This window comes from Chamaea fasciata, unplaced genomic scaffold (assembly GCF_029207755.1).
Source record: "Chamaea fasciata isolate MVZ Bird 193981 ecotype frontalis unplaced genomic scaffold, bChaFas1.0.hap1 SCAF_12, whole genome shotgun sequence".
In the NCBI taxonomy this organism is placed as follows: Eukaryota; Metazoa; Chordata; class Aves; order Passeriformes; family Sylviidae; genus Chamaea; species Chamaea fasciata.
In genome coordinates, this window is record NW_027094097.1 from 8,892,235 (window position 1) to 8,916,523 (window position 24,289).

At 40.4% G+C, this 24,289-nt stretch overlaps 1 protein-coding gene across 2 annotated transcripts in view; it reads left to right on the plus strand.

Annotated features, from left to right (window-relative positions):
- Nucleotides 1-24,289, plus strand: part of NUP93 (nucleoporin 93) — a 77,331-nt gene that overhangs the window by 4,743 nt on the left and 48,299 nt on the right. For both annotated transcript variants that reach the window (XM_066194408.1, XM_066194409.1), the window contains exons 2-3: nt 227-440; nt 983-1,100. In XM_066194408.1, the coding sequence (XP_066050505.1) occupies nt 262-440; nt 983-1,100 (297 nt within the window). In that variant the 5' untranslated portion in view covers nt 227-261. The remainder of the gene's footprint in view (nt 1-226; nt 441-982; nt 1,101-24,289) is intronic.

Genomic DNA, 24,289 nt, shown 5'->3' on the forward strand with positions numbered 1-24,289 from the left:
CATGATGCATTTAATGCCTCATCTGTTACAGCTCTTGCCTTGTCCTTTAACTTCTTTAATTATTCTGTCACTGGGTCAATGCAAGGAATTCTCTCACTGGTAAAACTTCCTGCAGGCATTGAATTTAGACACAGGTCTTCTAAACTGCTCTTGCTGGTCGGTCTGTGACCCCACAAGTGTAGAAACTCTCTATAGCTGAGCGAGAATTTTCCCTTTTTCCCTGAAGGTTTCTGCGTGTCTTGAGCGAAACCTGCGGCAGAGATGGACACGGAAGGCTTTGGAGAGCTGTTGCAGCAGGCAGAGCAGCTGGCAGCAGAGACAGAAGGGATCTCGGAGCTCCCGCACGTCGAGCGCAACCTACAGGAGATCCAGCAGGCCGGGGAGCGCCTGCGCTCCCGCACCCTGACCCGCACCTCCCAGGAGACCGCCAACGTCAAGGCGTAAGTACGGAGCACCCACACTGGGGACTGCACATGGGGTGCAACCTGCTTATGGTTTGGTTTCCAACATCCAGGGAGTCCTGCCGGGAGGAATAGAATGGCTGCAGAGCTGTTTTTTAGAATGACTGCAAAGCCTGTGATTCCTTTTTTTTTTTTCTTCCAACCTTTCTCCTTCCTCTAAAAAACAGTTTATCTGAGGAACTGCTGTTCTTGGTTTTGGATGCTAAAACTGAAAAGTGCAGTGCCTTGTTCTGGCTGCTGCTGCAGATGTTTACCAACATGGTGTACATTTTTTTCTGTTTGGAATGATTTGGCAGCTGTGCAGCACTGCAGTGGAACAGCAGAAAGAGTTCAGCAGGGCTGAGGTGTTTACACAGAGACATAGAGCTGTTCAAAATTTGGTTCCGTGCAGTTTTTGTGACACGTTCGGGAGCACTGTCTGTACGTGGCTAGCTGCTGACCTAAATGTTGTCAGTGAGTCTGGGTTTAGAGTTCTTTCTGTTCAATGCTAATTTCATATCTGTACAATTTCTTCCTTATAGATCAGTTCTTCTTGGGTCTAAAGGGCTTGATATATCCCACATTTCTCAGAGACTTGAGAGTCTAAGTGCAGCCACTACATTTGAGCCTCTTGAACCAGTGAAGGACACTGACATCCAGGTAAGGACATTTTTGACATGTGAGTTATACTGCCCTTGCCACTGCCATTCCCATGTTGTGGTTCAGAGCTGTTCTAAGGCTTCTGTGGAGATAGTCTTGCTCTCTGTTTAATTCACTGACTAGAGGAAATGCACATGGGAGGTGCTGCTTTCAGTGCTGAAAGATGTTTGAGTTAGCCATGAGAAGCAGCATTAAGAGCCAAGATAACAGAAGTACTTTAAGTTCCAAATTCATGCTGAAGTCAAGAGGAACTAGGTGCATACCTACTCCCTTTGTGGACCTCTCTTTGTTGGCCTTGCAAGCCTAAATTGCACAGGGATAACTCTCTCATAGTTTTGAAACCTTTGTCTGATTGGAAAAATACATGTGGAACCACTTTTGAGACAATTTTGAGGTGTTGGAATAGGGGGCATTTAAGTCAACAATCAAAAGAGGTGAGTATAGTTCTTTCACTGTGTCACAGATGTCATAATCTTGTCTTGGTGAATTTGCTGTGGTTCAAATGCCTTATCAGATGATTTTATCTTGTAAAGTTTCCTGTAAATTTTCCCTCTGTGTGTTAGAAATTATTGTGACCCATTTTGTTTTGCTTTCTGATCATTGCCTGCCTTTGTAGAATATCTTCATGATGAAACCTGCAATATTCACTACTCAGTTAAGAGCTGGTAATGGAATTGATGTTTTGGGTTGCATTGGAGGTAACAGTCTGAATTACTGGTTAATCATTTTGCTGCTCATCTTTTCTCTCCTTTCTGGCAGGTGTCTCGCTTAGGAGGGTCAGAAGAGTTGTAAGCTCTTTTCTGTTTTTGCAGAAGTAGTATGCTAAACTACTTAACTTCAGGAGGGGAAGGGAGGCATGTGAAATTACCCCATTTTATCTAATGTATGTTTTATTTTTGCATTTGGTGCCATCCCTTTTGGGTTCAGGGCCCTTAGTTGAATCTCATGCTAGTGTTAGGAGCCCTGTGGTCTCCTCTCTTCAGGCAGACTTATTTAACCCGAGTTTTCTAAGGCCTCTCACTAAGGATTCGTACTCTCTGGAAACTTTGTCTGTTGCCTGATCATAGAGTGAGAGCTCCAAACCACTGGCATTGTTCACTTTGTCTTTTCTCATTTTATCCCCTTGTCCCAATTTCTGATGTTGTTGTCTTTCTAATCAGTGATGTTAAACTCAGTACACGTCTTTCTTGACCTCATTCTGTCTAGATTTTTTTCAACAACTCTTGCCTCTTTTTCCTTTTTGTTTCTTTTATTGTTTTTGTTGTTTTTTTTTTTTTAGGTTTACTACTGCTGTTAATTCTTTGATTTCTACTGTTTTTCCTTTCTATTGTAAGAAGAATCTTAGCGTAGATTCTCAAGCCCGGAAGCAGTAGAGCACTTGACTCTTCGGAGCTGTGATTTGCGGCACATGTTAAAGTGGATATGATTGCATAATAATCCTATTTTATATTATTGCTGGTTACCTAACTAAAAAGTGAAGGTTTTCTTCTTTATTAATTATACCAGATCTCAAGACCTTATTTGAAATGGTGATTCTGGGATATTCTGATAGTGATCTTGGTATGTTTTCTTATCTCCACTACCTTTTTTTAGTCATCCTTGTCAGTATTTGAATGTATCTTCCTGTTCAGGAAAAGCTCCAAATTAACATAAAACCAGTGGTTAATTACGAATCAATGTGTTTAAATGGCCAAATCAGCCAATGAGATTCAGCCCTTTCTTCAGGAAAACAGCTAAAAAGTACAAATGAGAAACAGGATTAAAATCAATCATTTAAATCAAAGTCCCCTGTTTACTGTGTTAAATCATGATTAACACTAGTGATTTAATCACTGATCACTTCAACAACTCATCTCTGAGGCCTAATACTTGTGTGCTTTGAATGTTAGATTTTTTTTTGCAGGCCATGTGCAGAAAACATTCATTGTCAATTAGCTAAAAGTGATTTGCAAGGGGAGGTGTGGCACGGGGCTCCACTTCAGACCATCTTGGAGGCACATGAGCCAAGTGTCAGTTTTAAATGTTTTTTCCCCGTTTGTTCTTGTAGTTAATGGGTGCAAGGATTTTATGTCTTGCAGAACATCATTCTGCTCTGAGGATATTTGCAGTCACATCTGAAGCTGTCTGGCTGGTGTCAACTGTTGTCTGTACCTGAAAGTTACTTGCTTAGAATATGGACTAGTCTCTGTATCCATCTGTAGGTTATGCAGTGATCAGCACTTTTAGAATAGTTTTAAAGTTTTTGCTAATTATGTAAGAGGACCTTTGTGTTTGACACTGCTGATACTCCTCTAATTACCTTTGTAAATCAAGGTGGTCTTAAAACTATTTAATGCTTTAGATAAAGATGTGCTGCGAAAGTTTCTTTCTATGTTACTTTTTCTCATACCTCCTGATGATTGTTGGCATTTCTTTTCCTTGTTCCCAGATAGTTTCTTAAGTCTTCTTCAGATGTGTTGTGTTTGTTTTGGGACAGTTGAAGCTATCCCTGTGCACTGTGCAGAATCCTTCACCCATAAGCTGTTCCCATTGTATCTGGAAAGCAGTATGCAGAGTGATATAAAGGAGGGGTCTGCTTTATTTCTTTACAGGACTTTTCCTGTTCCTCTGCTGCTACTCAGTATTTACGCAGGTATACTGGTAAACTTTAATTCTGTGTACAGGGAAGGCCTGTTCTGTTCTGTATCAGCCGGTGCCTTCTGGCATTATCATTACTCTTTTTAACCAGCAAAAACGTCTTCACATATTCTTAATGAATTTGGTCCACACTTTTATCATCAGTGTTGTAGGCTCTACTGTCCTTCCTCAGGCCTGTCTTTCTGATGCTCAACACGCTCACAAACCCTGCATAGTTTGTGGCAAGTTGATTTAACCTGAAATCCCATCTGAAACTTAATTGTCATTTGTATTCTTTACATTTCAATTATTCTTGTCTCTGTGGTTCCTCGTATCTGTCCCTTAATCTTCAGTTTGAGCACGTATCAATTCATAAATACTTTACATCATCATTTGCCAAAGAGACTGAAACTTTTTTTGGGTGAGCACCCGAGACTGGAGATCTGTGCCCTCTTCCCACAGAAGAGGTAGTGTGGCTGCATTGGTGCAGCCTCTGTGCACCACAGAACAGGAGAAGGTGGTGAGTATGGGCACAGACCAAATGCATAGCCTTTGCTGACTGTTGCAGTTGTGTGAAGGCTACAAATATAATTAAGTCTTTATTGTAGGAATTTTAGAGCTCTGCTGACTTTTAAATTCTATCAAAGCTCTCACGGCATGAAAACACTCTTTAGACTTTCTGGCATGTGTTCCCACGTCACTCGTTTGCATCTAGAGATTTCTCTGGCAGTTTGCTTGAGCTTTCCCTGCATTATTACCTAAAGCATTTATTGTCTCTGTTCCTTCTTCCAGTGCAGTCTGTTCTAGCAGCCTGTGGGAGGCCATCACAGAGAGATATGCTAGAATCTAATCTCTCAAATGACGGCAATCAGCACTGCAGAAGGAGAATGCCAGGAAATACCCTATTTCTTATTTAGAGAGTAAAGCAGCAAGAAAAATCAGAGGGGAGCATCCTAGGGCATGAAGTCCCAGGATGCTGGAGACATTCAGAAAGTGTTAAGAGAATCTAGGAATTCACCGTAATAGAAGTCTCAGCTTGGGTTAACAAGCAGGAGGGACTTTCTGTACAGAAACTCTTTAAATGGTAGTCTATAGTGCTGACTAAAAAGTGCACCAAATTGCAGCTCAGTTAATTATCTGAATTATTTATCAGTTGTAAAATGTAGATTGCTTGCACATAAAAGGATTGTGAGTCCAGGAAATATCTCCCACTAGAGCAGTAGGCTGGGAAGATTATGTAAAAGATTCTAGGCTTGCCATTAAATTATAGGAATTTGTATTTTTCCTCTCTCATTTCAAAGTTTGTGTTATTAAATTGCATGCAGAACAACAAACACTTCTTGCAGTAAATCCATTTTACAATAATTCTTATGTCAGGAGTTTATAAAGATCAAGATTTTTCTAAATTGTCAAAATGCCCTATACTGGCAAAATCTTTTCAAAACTGAATATGTTAGTCAAGTGCTTCTTGATCTCATATTTAGCATGTTTTTATGTGCTTGGGTCTTTTTGTTTGTTTATTTTTAAAAATCCAAGGTAAGGCTTGATCATGCAAATCTGTATCCCAAAGGTGGATTATGTGCATATAAACATAACATGCCCATTCTGTTCAGAAAAGGTGTATTTCTTCACTCTTCCAGAGATGCAAACTATGATGTCCTCTTCTAATGAGCACTGTCATAGCAGATCCTCTCTCAGGTTGCAGTGATGGCAGCCAGAGGAGGAATTACTCCAAGACTGGATTGGCTGTGCTGTTGCGGCATGTGAGGTGGGACCTGGCCCCTGCACTTGCACTGTTTGATTTGTGTGTGGAGGTCAGAGAGAGATTCAGTGCTGCTCTGTCAAACTGATTTTTGGGGTACCAGGCAGGAGTTAGTTGCTAGATCAAGGCCTGATTTATTCCTGCTAAGATAATTTGACTGGTTACAATGTGTGTTGTGCTTTACTGTGGGATTTGTATTTGGAGCGTGTCACTTAGCTTGATACTGGATTTGGTCCCCTTTATATTTTGTTTTGGAAAATACAAGCTCAGAGTCATGGTGGTAATTTTAAAAAATGGTTTTGCTCTCATTTTTCTGGCTCAGTCTAGCTCTATGCAGATTTGTGAAATGAATGCTAAAGTGAATGAATGAATGCATTGCTTATCTGCTTAGAAAGTTTGAGGTGAAGGCCTAGCTCCATTACACTGAAGGAAAAATTTTGTTGAATCATCTCACTTGTACAAGTTTCACCTTGGCCTTCTGACCTAGGCAGAACTGACATGAAAGGTTGCATACTAGGGTTTGGTTTTAATTTCTGGGTGTGGATACTCATTGACTGAATAGCTCTCTAGAGGTCCAGATACAGAAATAAGAGCTTTTATCTAAATGAGGGCAGAGGGTTAGACTGAAATCACTCCAAGTGGCAAGAGAGACAGACTGAAATTAAGTATCTGGGATATTTTGAAGCTTTTCAAAGTACTGTAAACAGGTTTTGTATCAAAGGTAGCTTTAACTTCTATTTAAGTGTTGATAGAATCTGGGTCGCAGGATGCTCTCCCCAGCCCTGTATGTCCTGTTTGTGTATAACTCGTAACTGAAAGATTCTTGCTCTCACATCAGGTACTGAAAGGGTGCATTATTCAACAATTGAGCTGTTATTGCTATTTTATGTTACCATTTGTGATATACTTTGTGTTATCTGCTAGAATAATACCAAAGCCTTTGGTAATCTACTAGAGTGTAACTAAAATCAGAGTTTATAAATGGAAATGCTGACACATCCTTAAAGGGCCAACCTCAAGTGCTGTTCACCATCCATTGTTTGCATTAGCTTAGCCTGAAAATGCATTTTTCCTTTTGCAGATTTTGTCCTTTCTCATTTGCCAAACATTGATTTCTCCTCCCGCCCCCAAGTCCTTCAGTTCTAATGGAGCTTGAAATTAAGGTGGCTTTATTTTTCTGTCGCTTCCTTGTTCACCCTAATCAATGATGCCAGCACAGCTGTGGGGTCCTTTTAACCATTGCAGAGCCATGGTGGTGAATGCAAGAGGACAACCTTTGACCTTGGTTTTTTTAGTGTTGGTCATTAGCTGTTGGTTTCTTTGCATTGCTGCAGTCCAAATGAAAAATACTACTTGTGGTCATAGTTGGGAATTCTTCAAAAACTGTAGAATTGTTTGGCTCCAAAAATACCTCTCTTCAAGTGTTCTTAGAAGTCATTTTTTTTGTCCTCCCTTTACTAGTGCATCAAACCCTGCTGTCTTCTTTGCCTAGGTTGTCTCACTGATTGCATTCAGGATTTGAGCCTTAATGTACACATTTAGGCGTGTAAATCAAGAATATAAACATCCTGGTAATTAAATGTGGCTAGAGGCAGTTTGCACACAATTGAAGAAAGCAGTGGTGGGCAATGAATGAGTGTTTTGATGGGCAGCAAATGGAGCTAAGGGATGTGGACCTTGGAAATATAAATTACAGAAACTTCCTCAGCTCATCTCTGCTGTGTTTGATGTCTCCTTCTTCTAAGTAATGTGTAACAATTTTACATCAACTGTGGCCTGCCTGTGCTCTCTCCTGGTGCTCTCTCCTTGGCTTGCAGGGCCTTGGGCAGCTTGCAGCCCTGGCAAAGCAGCCAGGAGATCAGTGACCTGTCTGCCACCTCCCTGACACTGATAGTCTCCCAGGGCCCCTCTGAATGAACAGGCTGGCTCAGAGTCTCCCAAGGCCTGTGCTGATTAAAGGATGCCCTTGGAGTACCAAGGTGTGTGTAGATTGGGATGTGACTAGGATTTAAGAGTGCAAGCTTCTCTATTTTATAGCCAGCATGGGGTTTTGGGGTCTGCTTTGGTTTTAAGTTAAAAGGAAAAAAACCCAACAAAACCAAAACACCCCCTTCTTTTTGGCATCAGGTAGATGATTGAATAACACTACAGGAAAAAAAAAAAAGAGGGGGAAAAAAAGGCCAATACTTTGGGAATTTTTTTTTTGCTTGTCACTTTTCCCCTCATGTTTGTAATTTACATTTAAGCAGCAATTTTCTCTAGTTTTCATTACTGCTTTAGTGGCATGGTTTAGAGCAGTTTTAAATTACGCTGGCCTTATTAACCTTAAAATCAAGTATCCACACACCCCAAAAAACCCAAACCATGGTACTTTTAATGTAGAATACTCAGGTGTTTCATTAGTTGGCCAAATTACTGTCATTCAGTAAATACTCTGATACTGACTTATTTTAAAGTTTGTTTGTTTGCTTGGTTGCATGATAATTGGAGTAATTATTTGGTGATCTTCCAGTTCATGATGGTTCTGATCATGGATTCCTAACCCTAAGGGGTTGGGAACAGGGAGAGAAGCTGCATAATCTGCCTTTTTTATCATGGGTAACTAAGAGGATAGGAAAGATGTTTCAGAACTTAATGCTGGTGCAAGGTCATGAGATGGACAAACTGGGAACACTGCTTCTGGTAGCTGTATTTATTGATCTGTTTAAATTCTGCTTTGTCCTGGCACATTTCACATTTCCTGTCTGCTTAATCCAGATATGTTCTTTGCATTTCAAATCAGGACAACTGTAAACTTTTAATAAATGTTTGTGTAACAGGCACTTCCAACATCTTAAAACATACCAGAGTTTGAGTCATAATGCTTGACTTGATTCCCCCTCCCATGTTTTTCTTCTTTTGCCATGTAGCTCTGCCTTTGTTTGAAAATGGTTTCAAATTCTAATTGAGTGTTAACCTGTATTCCTGTGAAGGAGCAAATACAGTGTAAAAAGGCAGTTTGGACATCACATACCCAAAACGCAGCCTCTCATGTGCTGAGGTCTAGACATCTCCACTTCTCTTGGTAGCAGTGCACGATCCTTTCATAGCTGGAACTTGGGAGCAAACCTGCGTGTGAGGACCTGAGCCAGAATTTCCCCAACACCCTGCTTGTAGCAATGTTGCTATTGCAAGATGTACTGTGGGATCATTAAGGGCTTGCAGTATCTGTGTTGCATCTGACCAGGAGGACGTCATTTCTGGCAATGTGGTACCTCTTGGTGTCACACTGTCCCATTAATTTAGTGCTTGCTGAGGTCTTTATTGACTACTGACCTAGACAGTGTGTGCTCAGCATGTGCAAATGAACTGTTGGAATTGGTGTTTTCATTGTGCAGGAAAAATTTAGTAGAATGGTTTCATCTTTGCGTTTATACAAATTGGTGAGAAGAAACAATGCTGAGATGCAACCTGGCAATTTGCCCCCTCCACATATCATGTGATAGAGCACTTACTTGGATTAAAGAAGTGGTTTTATTTATTTGAGGTTCAAATGCAGCTTTTGCAAAGCATAACTCTTGTTTTGTAACATTTTTTAGAACATTACGAATAAAGCATAAACCTTATGGGAGAGGATTTGGAGTATTCCAGTACCATTATTATAGCTCTGAAATGAAAGATTTGCAGGGCTGTGCTGGAATTTCACAGTGAAACTGATTATACACAGAAGTGAACCCAGTTCATCTGTGTTGCATTTAAGGTGGGAAAAAAAAAGTTGTCAGAAATTAACAAGAAGGTAAGAGAGATTTCTAATATATGAACAGCATTTTGTATAGTACCAGTATAAGACCATAATTTGGAGGGGTGGATAATTGTTTTTTGCACATTTATTTTTAAAGCAATCCAATTTTCTCAGTGGACCTTGGTATGACCTTCTAGTGCCTCTGTGCCCTGCTCACAGCCACACAGAGGTGTTGATGAGGGGACTTCCCACCGATGGCAGAAGCTTTCAGTCCCAGTGTTGCAGTGGGTTAGTGGAGTTAAGCCGTAGGTGTGGGATCGAAAAATTAACATTTACCTATTTAAATCAATATGTCTTTTTAGCTCTTCTGAAAAAGAGGAGAAAGAAAGTAAAGAAAGTTTCCGAAGTGCAGTCGGAAAAAAAAATTCTGATCTTCAGCGAACTTGTCTGAAATGAGACAAGGGGCTTGGAGCTGACCTATAAGAGAGGTGAAAATGTTTAAGAGCCGTTGTTTTTCCGGGGTTATTTGCTAGTCTTTATTACGTGAATATTGTCTTGACCATTTTTCTCAACTAATCCCTCAAGGTGCTGTGAGCAAATCACTCTTCCACAGGGGAAATCTGTGGTGTGAGTAGGCCAGACTCTCTTGCTGAACTCCTGTGGTCACAAACAGCATAAAACCCTGGACACCCTGTTTTCAGTGAGGCAGTTCATTGAATTTATTAGGAAACGCAGCAGCTGCTGCAGCTCTTAATTCCCTCCCCTCCTCTCAAGCTCCCCTCATTTACTCAAGCCTCTTGAAAGTGTTACTCGACTTATGAATTCCACTGGGGTTTATTACTAAACCATTTGCATAATTTAGCAGTCTGGGAAAGGCCACAGGTATATTGTTGTGCATGCCCTCCTCTCCCGTCGTAATTAGTCAGTTTGACTCCACATCCAAAGTCTTAATCCTAGGCATTATCAAGCTTTGGTTTAAAACAGTCACTAACTAAGAAGTGTGTCAACTGTTTATCAGTGACTGGGCATCAAACTGTGCGTGTACTTAAGCTTCCCCATACAAAACAGCAGCCTGAAAATTTGGCAGTTTGTGGAAGAAATGTTTGGGTTGTGTGCAGGGATGTTTTTTAAGTTTTCTTTTTGAAGTCAAAATGAAATTCTTATTCCTGCCAAGATATGTTCCTGAAAGAAAGTTGCAGCCTTTTGAGGTAGAAATAAGGATACATGCATTTGTTGTGCTCATTTAGATTTTTGGGCTACAACTTCTGTTATCACTGTCTTCTGTTTTCTCTCTTTTATTTCTCATCTTTCTTCCACTTTTTTTTTTTTTTTCTTACTCTGACAAAGATGTTCATGGGGATATCTGCTTGCTTTATTAGGCTTCACCTTGTTCCTTAGTGGTTAGAGACTGGTTATCCTGAAGCATGAGGAATATTTCTTTCCACAATTTCAGTGTTAAAACTCAGCTCTAGATACTGTCAATATCAATATACATACTGAGTCAGTTCTTAATCCTATTATGGTTTTGACCTTGCCATCTTCCTGTGGCAGTATATTCCACAATCCAATTACAGATTATGTTAAAATTTATTTCCTTTTATTGGTTTTGAGCTTGGCATCATTTACACAGACATTGTTTCCTTTTTGTTCAGACCTATAGGAACTGGATTTCAAGATCTGCCCTTTCTAGAACACTTATTTCACTTAAAGTACAATCTCTTTCTTGGTTCTTTTTTGTAATGTTATTCATCCCAGAAGTGTTCCCAGACCATGTCACGTGCTTTTGACAATTCCCTGAGTGTGTCCTGCAGTTTCTCTTTTGAGGGTGCCTGTCCAGCTTACACAGTGTTATTGATGACACCAGTTTGTTTGGTTTTTCTGATAATGATGTTTGGTGTAGCCAAACTCAGTGTGAAAGGCAGAAGTAGTAATCTGTGAAGGATTTGATTTTAATCTCAGGTAAATGGGGAGTGCATAGGTGGGAATACTGTACAGTATCATGACAAATCCTTATCTCTAAACAGGTCAGTGGGATTCTTTGGGCCAGATTCTAATGTATGAGAAAAGAAATATCTGAAGAGTATGGGGGAGGACATGCAGAAGGAAAAAAAACCAAACCACATTTCAAATAGATGATAAAACCTGTGTGTTATCTCAGATCCTCTGAGCAGTAATTGATTTTGCCTGCTATGGTTACCATACAGTAACTCTGAAACATTCATTATTTCTTTCCTGCCCCAAGGCTTGTAGCAGAAAATGGCATTTTTAAATCCTTTTACTCTGTCTGTTAAATAGATACAAAAACCTGAAGGTTTTAATGAATGTGAACTAAGTGCTAATGCAGTAGTCAAAAGACTTGCCATTGTTTTGACTAAATGAGACTGTGACCATCTTTAGGTTTGAATGAAAGCTAAATGCTGGAAGCTGGATGCAGAAATCCATCTCACTGTGGGATTACACATTTGAACCTTGTACTCTGGTTTATTTTCATTTGTTTTCTATAGATCCAGCCCCTCTCTTGATTTAATTTTTCCAAGGTTAAAAATGGCTTATCCAGAAAATTTACAGCTCGTTGCTAATGGTAAGAATGTTGGTTACTCAACAGATACAGTGAATCAATATCACTTCTCTTATTTTTGTTTTGCTGTTTGACTTGAGGTTAATGTTTTGGCTTCATATTTCCTGGTAAGATGAGGTGTATGACATTGCTGTGCATAATTAGCTAAAGTTATGTTAAATGTTTTGTTGCTTGTTTGTGGTATCATACTCTTAAATGCCTTATTCTCTACCTTATCTAATGTCCTCTTGTTTTTTTGTTTTCCTTGTCTGAGGAAAACTTTGGGAGTGTTTTTTGTTTGGTTTTTTTTTTTAATGAATTATGAATTTAAGCACTCAAGGTGGATATCTCCGCTGGCTTGTTGCTGGAAGCAGGGGAAAGCTGACCTGGAAATGATTCCCATCAACGAGTAGCGTGAAATCTTTGATTGAGAGTTGACAGTAACTTATCACTCAGTTATATCCCTGTTAGTCACTGTAGCAGAACTGTTAGCTATCTCTTCCTTTTTTCTTACTTCCTCTGAGTTACTCTATTTGCTTTTGCCTTGCTTTGGCATTTTGTGTCAGAGAAATCTCTCCAGGATGTAAAGGGTGCTACACTGTGTCTCTTGAAAGCTGTCAGAAGGCAGCCGGCAATCTCCAGGCCTTCCTGACCCCTGTATATGCTGGGTCCACCAGTCAGTGGGGCAATCCTCTGTGTTAAAAGAGTCTGAGGCTTGTTTTTGAAGACTGGATAGTTCTTGTAGATACCTGGGGAGGAAACGTTACATATGAGTCCATCTATCTGCAGGAATGCCTTTTGCAAAACATCACCAGGAAAAGAGAAGGAAGTCTTGCTCATCAGTCAGAAGTTAATCCTATAATAACTACCTAAAGCTAAACTTTGAGAAATGGCATTCTTCTGCAGCAGAATAGCAGAACAGATCTTCCTGCAGGGGGTTGAATCTGCAGTGTAGCTTGAAGGGTAGAATTTAGTTGTTTTTCTCGACTAGATTTGTCTTCTCCTGGTTGTAAGTCTGCTCTGTTCGTCTTAGAAAATTTCTTCCTCAAATTCTTCAGCATGCATTGCCTCTGAAAAAGCTGCTGTAACATTTTCTCTCTCTGAGATGAAATACTAATTTCCAGCCAATATATTATGTATTAGCAATGCATCCTGGCAACAAATGTTGAAACCACATATTCAGAGAGGAAGGTGGGAAGCGCATTTCAAAGACTCATGTTGCAGAGACAGCTCAGCAGAACATGTTGCATGTGGGAAGTGCCCCTGTGAATCCAGAGAAGGTTCATCTTGCCATCTTGGAGGAGTTTCTAAATTGTTTGATTTTATGCAGCTCTCTGAAGTGGATCCTTTTCCCTTCAGCATTTCTGGTTGGTGACATCTACAGGAAAGAACACACCTTGGTACTGGGCATTTGCAAACCAGTGTTTGTCTTGTGTCAATTGTGCTGAATGGTTATGGTCATCCAGATAAAGCATGGAAACTTTGAAACTGGAAGGTCAGGTGCTGAAGGGGGAGAATGATGGCCACAGCTTAAAATGCAAATGGCTTTTGCTGGAACTCTTTTATATGCTGACGAACTGACTTCAAGCAGTTTATATGGGCAAAGACTTGCGGGCTCACTGTACCTGGTGCAGGAGTTGCAATCTGGTTGTTCATACCACTGCAGGCTGTGCCTTCCCATTAATGAGGCTCTTTCTAGTGTCAAAGGCAATGGCTTGCTGATCTTATCCTTTTCCTAACTGAAGTTCCAGAGTGATAAATTGAAAACTATCTTGACCAGTATCCTGTACCTCTCTGCTTCATGGAAAATGCATGCAGCAGACAGTGAAATAAAGTCTCTACCACATGCAACTAAAGAAAAGGGTTTTTTGTGTCTTTCACAATTTATTATTCAGAGAGTGTTGCAATTTGTTTTTGTAAGCTAGATGTGTTGTCAATGGACTTTATTGAGAAGCTAAGGAGCTCTGTTAAATACGTGAATTTGTGCGTGGAGAGTTTGTAGGCAGTACCTCAGAGTTTAAACAACTCCTGAGCTTATTAATTTATTTTACTCAAGTTTTTTACATCTTGAAACAGCCCTTTGCTACACTTATAGCACTGGATCATTTGCCTTGCTGTGTAGTATTGACTAATTATCTTGAAAAAAAAAAAAAAAGGGGACTTGCAGCTTCCAGAGCAAATCGGGAGTGACACCTTATCAGCACCACAGGTGGCAACTTCTTCCTCAGACAGAGAGAGACTCCATGTGGTCACACAGTAATGCTGCTTAGTGTAAGGCTGCTGGTCCTACTGAAAGACTGAAATACTGACCTTTCTAGTACTGTTTGTGAAATCAGTGCAGTGAGTTAGTGACTGTAGCTTTCATTGATAGGCACAGCTTCACAGAATAAATCTTGCTTACTCAGGTTGACAGTCTCACAGCTAATTCCTTTGGACTCTTCCAGGGCCATCGTAAGTGTAAATAATTTAAATATAGCACTACCTTTTGAAGTGTTTGTATGAATTCAGGGCATTTTGATATCCTGTGATACATTCCATCAGAGTAATCTTACCTGTGGGATCATCAGAGCATCCTTTTGCATTAATACCAAAGATTTAGTTAATTGTTACTTCTGATAGCCCAGTGTAACTGAAAAAGCCCTCTTTTGTCCCTTGGTTTTTGGCTATGGTTTGGGTCTGGATTTTTGTTTGTTTTTGCTATTAATCTCTGAACAATTTGCCTAGGTGCTACTAGAAGCATCTGCTGAGCAAGCTGTTGCTACCAGCAGTAGAAGCAAAACTCTGCAGGTGTCAGATGCATTGTCAGGTTTCTGTGGTCAGTAGTTAATGCATTTATTACAACACATTAAAAAGCAAAAAACCTTGGTGATTGTCAGGATGTGTTACTAAAATGTCTTTTAAAAGACTTTAAAATTTTATTTTCAAGAGAAACTTCAGCTATTTTGGAGCTTAGGTGCATTGACAGGCCTAGGATGTAGAAGCACAGGGAAATGTAGGCTGAGATAGGAACAGGTTCATGCAAATCAATATTGAGTGTAACTGTGGAGGTGTCAGGATGGGAATCTCCAGCAGAGCTGCAATTCAGTGTATTGAATTGTTAGAGTGTGCAGCCAGGGGGATTATTGGCAGTGCACATCTGCTGGGCTTCTACCTCCAGTTACAGCAACTTCCAGCTCATTGAATGTCACGTAGTTTAAAAGCAGGGGCTGGGTTGGGCAGCACAGGTAGTGACTGACAGTAGGGAAATGTTGCCCTACAAGATCATAACTTATATTAATGACTGGCTAAAACAACTGGGAGGTTCAATTGCATGCAGAATATCAAAATGCCTTTGTACCTGGCCTTTGACTTCTTGAGATCTGTATTGAGATGTAAGCAAATGTGTGGCCTCCATAGTTTGTGTCTAATGACAAATTGCATCTTACATGGTTTTATAGCACACTTTGTGAAAACAACTGAAATGGAGCCCAAGCAATTAGCTTTTGAAGGCAGAGGTTATAAATTAGATGTGAAAATGGAGAGTGTTCTGGAGTTTCAGGTTTTGGTTTTTATTTGTTTTTTTCAGGGAAACTGAGGTTAGGTTTAGAACAAGAGCTCATAAAGAGTCAAGGATATAGGATTTCAGTTGTTGAGATTTATCTATTTGTACTCGCTGACTGAAAGCAGCACATTCAAATCAAACCAGCAAACTGCTGTCAGATGTGTTGTGGATGAACAAGGAATGGGTTTTTTTTCAGAGGTTCCAAAGGACAGAAGAAAGAAGGGAGTGTTGGTTATAAACTTTGAAAGCAAGTGGCTGAAATACGTTCCAAGAGTATTTTGGAGCAAGAGTGCTAGTTTAAATATTTATGCAGTGTTTTATTGTACTGATTCAAATATTGAATAGCACCTGACCCTTGAATTTTTGGATCCTTGCCTGACTGGCAGCCCCTGATGCATGTATTTACTTAGAAAATGGCCTTCTGTGGCAGCTGCTTTTCATAGCAGGAAATTGGGAAAGCTGGATTTTGATCCAATTTTTGTCATGATTTTTATGCTTGACTTTGAGTTCAAGAAATGCCTTCCTATGCATCAGTTTCTTCAAGTGAGAATTAAAAGTTGCATTTACCACTGGCTCTCACAAGATTGTGAGATTCTGTAGTGGAAGCTTATGTGGATGGTTTCCTTTTTGATATTTCCTCAGATCTCTTTATTGTTCAGAATCCTGATCAATACTGGGCAACATCTAACTGGCCTCCAACTTCCCTCCCACAGATACCACCAGACTTTGTAAAAAAATAAGATTGTTTCATTCCATCAGTTGTTTTCTAGTTTGGCTGTGCTAAACAGCACCGTCCTTGGCTGGCCCTGTGGTAAAGACTGTCAGCAGAGCTCCGTTCCTCACCTGAAACAAGAATCTGAAGCTGTGCTATGGACACCTGTCCACTGGCAGCTCTGCTGAAACCACCCTTTTGTCATAAAGGCAGCTGCAGTGGCTGTCACCAGTCTGGTCTGGAGATCTTTTTCTCTGAGCTGAAAGTGTGCAAAGGCTGCTATTAGTTGCTGCTCTGAGCTGGAATTGTAGCCTCACAAAAACCTTTCAGTCTGGCAGTTTAGAGTTGTAGGCCGAAACTTTGGTCAATACAGCTGCTGCCTGCTACCCAATATAATCATTTCATGCAGCAGTATTTAGTAGTGTGGTAACTCTCACTTGAGATGGTTTATTTAGGACATCCCTGATGTAGAGAGAGTGAGCTGAAGCTGAAAAAACCTAACAGTCAGAGGTCTGGCCTAGGCTATTGCTGGGTGCACACCCCGTTGCTGAACTGGGATTGTGCACTGGCAAACTGCTCCCTGGTCTGTGAGGACTTGGGTGTTCCTGCCCCTTGCCTGCCAGGCTTGCAGTGTTGGCTGCTTTTGCAGAGCTCAACCTCAAGATGCAGATGTCCTGACTTCAAAATATCATCAAAAAGTCTTTCCAAATTCCCAACCATGCTCTGTGCTTGTTTATAGCTGAAACCCCAGGGATGCAAGATGGTTTTAGCAAATAAACGTGGAGGGATTTCTGAAACAATCATTCGCTGTTTCCCTCTGTGTATTTGCAGACTCGGAGAAGAAAATGGAGAATTCAGTTGGCTTGTTTACCCAAACTATTAGGCTGGCTTAGCCATTCCATGATGAAGTTCCATTTCAGTACTGAGCTTACTAGGCTGCAGAGATAAAAATTATCAATTTGATTGTCTTTGTCCTCCTATTTTTACATTCTGGTTTCACAGGATTGGATCAATGTCTGCCACCATTTCTTCCTGTAAAGCATACCCTGAACCTTCCTGCAGACATACAGAGCTGTTCCAAGCACCCAAAAATTGTGGGGTTTTTTCTACTCTCAAGAAATAGAGTGGTGGCTCAGCATTATGGCCATGGCTCTGACTGGGAAGCCAGAGTTAACTAAATTTAAAGCATTTGCTCTATTTCAGAGCAATATGGCCTGATGGTCATGCTTTCCAGAGGGTGTCCAAAACTTGTGCTCTGCAGAGGTTGCCTTTGGCTTCGTTTGATCAAACTGATAGGATGGATATCTCAACGGATTGTGCAGGACTGATGTTGTGCAGGCAATTAAAATCTATGAATTGGATTAAAACACAAATGTTAGTATGCTTTGATGGGATTTTTTTTTCTTTTGACTGAGATGCTTTTTGGAGATAAAGCTGGAACCAGCTCCTAATTTGCAGTTGCTTGGGGCTTTGCTGTTTGAGTTTTCTTTATTTTGCTGCTTTTACCTATTGACCTGCTTGATTAATTTTGTGTCTGAACTTCTGTCCTTTTTATTCTGGACTCTTCTGCCCTGTTTGAAAAACAAAAAATCTGTACAGTTCAGAAGACCAATTAGGTCTAGACTTTAAGATAAATGCTTAATGACTGTATGTGCTTCATTTCTTGCTTCAAGACTTATTTTTTTGTTAGGAGCTGAGCTTGACAAAGAAGGATGTGGCCAGTGGCAGCTACAAAGGGTGCATTGTATTTTTACTGCAATACTGAAGTATTGATTGTTGACTTATTGATAGGCTTAATGCACAACCATTTCCTTAGTTAGTGTTTGAATGTCCATTAGAATGTGGCTTGGTGCCAGAATATCGAAATGCTACTTTTATAATATAATTTGTCTATCCAGAAGTACTAATGTGGTTTGGATTTAAAAAAGAAAAGATAAATAGGCAAGTTTTGAGTTTCTTTGTTTTGTATTTGTTAACCTTTGCATACTGAACTGAACCTCTGAAGCAGAAGACACTGAAAAGGCAGAGGGAGGCTGACAGAAATCCTAATATTTTGAGGTTTGTACCTCTTGATATTTTTCACCTTTGATGTTTGCCATGCCCATCATTTGCTGAGCTGCTAACAGACACTAAGGGATGCTCTAATTTATTAATTTTAAACTAGTTATTGTTTTTTTCTTTTTCTAGGGGAAAGTTTATTTGTAAAGCTTCACAAGTGTGTTGCATATTAGTAGCACTACTCCTAAACCTATGCCTGTTGTGGTCACTGTGTAATGCTTCTCCAGAGGTGAGGTGGGGTGTGCCCTCTCCTCCCTGCAGCACCATCAGTAATCTCTGCTCAGTTCCTGGGATCCTTCCCAGTGTGGTTTGATGGTCCATGTTCCTCTTGGTTCCTTCTGCTCAAGTCTCAGGCTTATGCTACTGATGGCCAGTTGTCCAGTTTGTAAAAAAGACCACATCAGGTTTTGGACAGATGGGTGTGGAAGGCCTGATGCTATTGCTGTTGCACATGAATAATTCTGTAGAAAGCAGCTGTCCTGATAATTAGGGTGACTTTCTTGTATTGATAAGGTAGACAGGGTGAAACCCTTAACTGGTATGAATCGCTTGCCACTGTGGTGAGCCAGAAGCCTTTCCTTACCCAAGCCTTTGCTTTCTAACTGCTCTGGTACAGGTAACCAGGGATCCCCTTCAGGAGCCATCTCTCCCTTTTATAGAAACACAAACCTTCACAAAACAGAGAAGATTAAGGTTGTTTTGGTTGATGTATATCTGTGGGCTTGGACGGTGGCATGGGCACGCTTTTGGTAGAAAATTACATTTTCAGCTATCTGGTTCTGTCAGGTAGTTTTGCTGTTTGTTACAGCCGGCTGTGAAAACTAGTAATTACACAAATACTAACTAGTTCACTGTGCTAGAAGTACTGGAAATTAAGGGAGACCAAAACAGATTTCTGCACTTCCAAATATGAGGGGAACCACTTGACAAAAGGTGAGGAGCCAAGAGTTTGCCCTCTTGTCTTGAGTGTTACTTAATCTGTCTCACTTAGACTTGTAGCCAGGACTTGATGCAGTCGCTTTCCTATCATTTCAGCTTTCCAGCAAATAATAAAATTTTGTAAGATAGGGTTTTTGCCTGTTAAGAGTCCACCATTTTAAAAGAAGTATGATACTTTTGCTATGAAAAAAAAAGAAAGACAGAAGTTTTTCTCTCACTGGGAAGTAGTGGAAATTGCTCCAGCTCTTAGAAAATACCACTGTGAGCAGTATAATTACCAGGATGAAGCTTGTACTGGTTTTTGTGTTAAAACTGACTTTTTATCTGCCATGGCACGTATTTGGCTTAGTGTTTGTTTCAATAGTCTGCCAGATCTGATACTTCTGTGCAGAGGTGGCCATCACTGTTTTTCACCATCTTTCCAAAACATATGAAGATAATGGAAAAAACTTTTAATTTTTTTTTTCCCTATGCAGTTCATATCCATTTAATTACTGTGGTTGGTCTGTGAAATTTTATGGTGGTGATTTTTTCAAAATTCTGAGTTTGGGTGACAGATGATGAAGCAGTTTGGAAATTAGTCTTCTCTTTCATACCAAGTGGAAATGAGAGAACATAACAAGCTACTTCAGATTTTCAGCTCATCTTTGTGTGGAGTACAATATAATGTCTAAGCATTTGTACTCACTTTCCATGGACTCCTACAAGGCATGGTCCCAGCTTACCTGACTTATTCAGAGTTCAGCTTTAAAAGGTAGAAAAGAAAGAACATTACCATATAGCAATTTAATTAACACTATGGCAACAACTATTTATAGACTTTAAATAATTGCAATGCAAATTTAAGTTGCTCTGTTCTACTTTTTTAGATACTAGCAATAGGAAGAGACGATAAATTCCCTCTCTACAAGAGAGTGAATTAATAGGTGCCCCAGAAGGCCTGGAAGGGGCAGGATTTGATTGCATTCCTTGGATGCTGAATACCTAAGTCTCCCAAATTGGATAGCAAAGAAAATCTCTTGAAAGACTTGACTTGCGAGAAAGGCCCTTGCTGATAATGGAGTACCCTAGGGAAAATGCATTTTGGGTGTTGTTAAACTTCAGCAGCTGGAGGATCTCGTTTGGAGCAAACGTTAATAAAAGGTTTTTTAAAAAAAGGAAATAAAGTCGTCTGTATCTTTGCCTCCAGCATGTCGTTGCTTCCAATAAATAGACACAGGAATTAATGTTACTTGCAGGATCCTAGTTCAGTAATAGTACATGAATAATATGCTATATCATCATTTAGTAGCAACAGATATTTTTATATAAAAGTGTGCATTGGTGTACGTAATGATGACTGTGCTGTTTAAACTGCAGGCCCATAAGGAAGTGTTTGCTTAATAGTAGGTGAAGAGTGGTTTGACACAACTCCCCCATAAATACATCTGCAGCCTGTATTATTATGCCCCAGTACAAGTGAGAAGGATAATGCTTCACTGCGTGTCTGTGGTTACAGCATGGTGTGGAATATATTAGAGCTGTGATTCCCTGTGAAGGGAGATGGGAGATACCCAAGTCGTGCTTGATGACCAGAGTTAAAGCGGCTGCATTACTGGATGTACCTCCTGTGTGGTAAACATTGTGTGTTTACTGCTTTTCATTACTGAAATGTATGTTTTGGAATACTGTGTGCCCTTTTTGGATGTCCTCTGGAAGGATGTTCTGCAGTAAGGCCTCTCGTAATATACATCTGAGTATGCAGTGCCGCAAGACCTCTAGGGATAACTGGAGCCTCTTCTGAGCTGTGTTGGGAGAAAGGATAAATGGTGTTTGGTGGTCTGTTTTTCATGAATATAAAGGTTATATGACATTAGTGAATCAGCAAAGTATTTTCACAGGAAAATTCTCTGACAAAATAATACTGGAAACCTGCAATGTGATCTTGATGCTTGTTTATAGATGCTAAGTGAATGTTGTTTCAGTGCAATACCTGATAATATGTATCCAGCAACAAACACTTGAGCCCACTGTGGTAGAGTATCCTAACCAGAAGGAATAACTTGGCCATTTTAAACAAATGGAGCGGTGCATCTGTCTCACTTCTGCAATGACTAGGGACAAGCACTTGGTGTCTGGGTACCCACCTAAGCCCTAGCTGTTCCTCTAGGGCTGGACAGAAGTAAATTCCGCATTGCTTTCTGCATGGATCTTGCAATATGGGCTCCTGTGTAGCAGGATCTCAAGGAGGATTAACAACACATTTTTGTTTACACCACTAATCAGTTTTTAGATGCTTTAGTCTTGCCCACTACTGATCCAGTTTGTGTTTGAACTAGTGACCTCTATTTGAAAGTCACTTTGTTCTTTTAATAGTTTTCTGAGTCAGCCTCTGTCCCTTCTTGAGAGTCTCTTTATCTATACACTTGAAAAGGTTGTTCTTTTTTTGTAAAAGACTAATCCCGGTTTTGTATGGCTATGCACATTGCATTAAATGAAAGCTCTGTGCATTCCCCTCACTGGTCCGGAATGAGTCCGTGCTTTTCTCCTGATCTAACAGCTGGTGACTCAGTTGCAGTGGGCTTCTTTTACCTTCAGTTTTGAAGGTTTGGATGGACAAATGAGGTGAAGGTGGTGGTGAGAGTCTCATCCCCTGCAGCCTGTTGTTTCCCAATCTCTACCAAGTTTATGTTCCTGTGTTTTACCTTTCTCTAGGCATTTGCTTTTACTGGAAGCATCTGCCTAACCCCAGCTAGCTGACCTTAAGACATGTAGCATTGCCAATCCTTCATCATCTTGACTGAGTCTAAGATTTGATCTGTCCCAGTTCTTTTCCTTCTAGCTCCTCCCATTCTTTAGCTATTTCAGTGTCCTTAAAATGTCTTTGCAAAGAATTACTGGGTTATAACTCAGAAGAAATGGTGACATAAGTACTTTTCAGCATCAGAAGAATAGGGATATATAGATGGATAATCATTGGGAAAGGTGAAAAGCATGCAAATACAAAAGTAATGATTATTGATTTCAGTCTTCTAGTTTTGATATCCAGGTGAAACCTCTGTAGCTTTAAGATGTGTGTTTTATAAGGGATTTCTGGGCAGGATAAGCTGTTCATACCTTTGTTGTCCTTTTTGGTCAAATTCAGCAGATGGATGCTTTTATTTCCTCTGCTGGAAGATGTATCCTCAGTGTTATCTAATGTAAGATGACAAGGCAAGGAGATTCAGGCAGAGAAATGAAATGATAAAGCTCCAAGTGACTTAATTTGGTCCAGAAAGGACAGACTTTTGTTTGTCTTCCAATCATGTCAATTTTACATGGAAATGCTGCTGGGAGGAGACCTGGTGCTTTTAATATGTATTGCTGCTTAATCATTCTGCTGATGACTGTGATATAAAACCATTAACCAAGCAGACATAGCCATGCTCTGTGTGAGCCAGGGCTGAAGGAATCGCCCTTCCCAGTCGCTGGATGTTCAGTGTTCTGCTTCAACACTGTTTCCACTCCTCCAGGAAATGAAGAAGAGAACAAACAACACTGACAGATGTTAGTCATGTCACTTAATACAGGACTGGAAGGCACTTGGATATTAATGTAATGAGCACAGTAGAAAGACCTGGATAGAGTAGACCTGACTTCTAATTAAGCCCACTGAGATGCCAATACTGATTTCAGTTGTGCTTTCACTATGAGAAATACAAGGATCGTTTGACAAAGCAGCCATGCACTGCTGTTGTTCACTTTAACCAGCATGCCTGTGGGTGTTCATTTTCCATGCTGGCCAGCAGTTCTAGTGCCACTTTCTTCAGAGCTGACAGCTGTAATTAAAGGAAAAGCACAAATTTATCTTCTCATCTAAGAAAAACCTAAAATGCTGTCTTCATCCTGGCTTTTCACTGCTAATTTCAGAATGGCATGGCACCCCAATCCAAGCAAACATACTTGTGCATTTTGGGATTCAGCAGGTCTTTTTAGGTCCATCACTAGTGTTTTTTGCCTCTTGGCGCCTTGTGGTTTAATATGTGGATTCCTTTTGCAGAGAATTGAGCAAGTTCTTCTTCCTGAATTGTGGGATGCTGCTAGAGGTGCGTATCTTGCATCCAACTGGCAGGGTGGGTCTCTGCCTTTCAGAAGGAGTCTGGGCTGCCCTTTTGCATATCACTCATCATCATAAGGGGTGACTGCATCTATCTTCATCTGTCTACTGTTGGTGAGCATGCTGGGAGCCACAGCTTCTTCTCTGTGCCCAGTCAGGCTCTGGGCTGCAAATAGCTTGTGCTATGTGCTGTGACATGGCCAAGGATGGTTCTGGATTTGCAGGCAAGTTTCTGTGACTGCATTTTATCCAGTCCAAGATGGATTGAACTGCTGTGAAAATTAAAAATATGGATTTGGTTCTGCATATATGACTCTTCTGTTAGTGTTGCAAGTCCATGTATAATTGCTAGTAATACAGGTGACAAGGCAGAGCTTTCTTCTCTCAGACCACTCACAGCTGATAATATAACTCTGAAGAAACAAAGGTAAAAGCCCAGAATTGTTTCTGCTTTTGTACATGTGGATGTACATTTCTGTGTGGTGCCTTTTGGACTTTATGTGATTGGGAATTTTGAGACATTTTGTGAGAAGCAGGAGTATTGATAATTGCATTCTGGTTAATCATCATAGACAGTTCATGTTTGCTCCTAGCTGACGCTTTGTGGCTTCTGCTGGAGTTAATAATTCATTGCTGGACTGTGTCAAAGCATGCTCTTAAGTCAGGTTCCTCCATGGATTGCTGGCATCAGTAGGAGTCAGAGGAGATGAATGATGGGTTTAGTGTTTGACAGCCATTAACTTGGTGTGGGCCTCTTAGGCAGTGTTGGGTTAATTTCCTCATCTCGTGCTTCTTTGTGTTTGGGAATGTGAAGGATGTGGGAATTCAGTTTCCTGTGAAGCTGTGTTAGAATTTCAGTAGCCAGACAGAGGAATGCCGAAATGAAGGTGTGAATATCAGTGGCCATATGGTTCTGGTTTAATAGGCTGTGGGTCGAGAGGATTTGCTTGCCACGATGCTACGGTGACAGTTTTATGAAAGAGCTATTTCACTACGAGGTTGAGTTGCTTTCCAGCGCACAGTGCTAAACCTCCCAGGGAGAGTGTGCTTTTACCACCGAGGGTTGAATTTGGTCATGTCAGTGCTTACAGTCATCTGCAAGAGGGATTGACATGCAAGGTTTGTACATAAAAAGGGGTTAGCAATCTGAATTAAAAATTAACACATTCTCCTCATAATTACAGACTTACAGCAGGCTAATGCTGTAC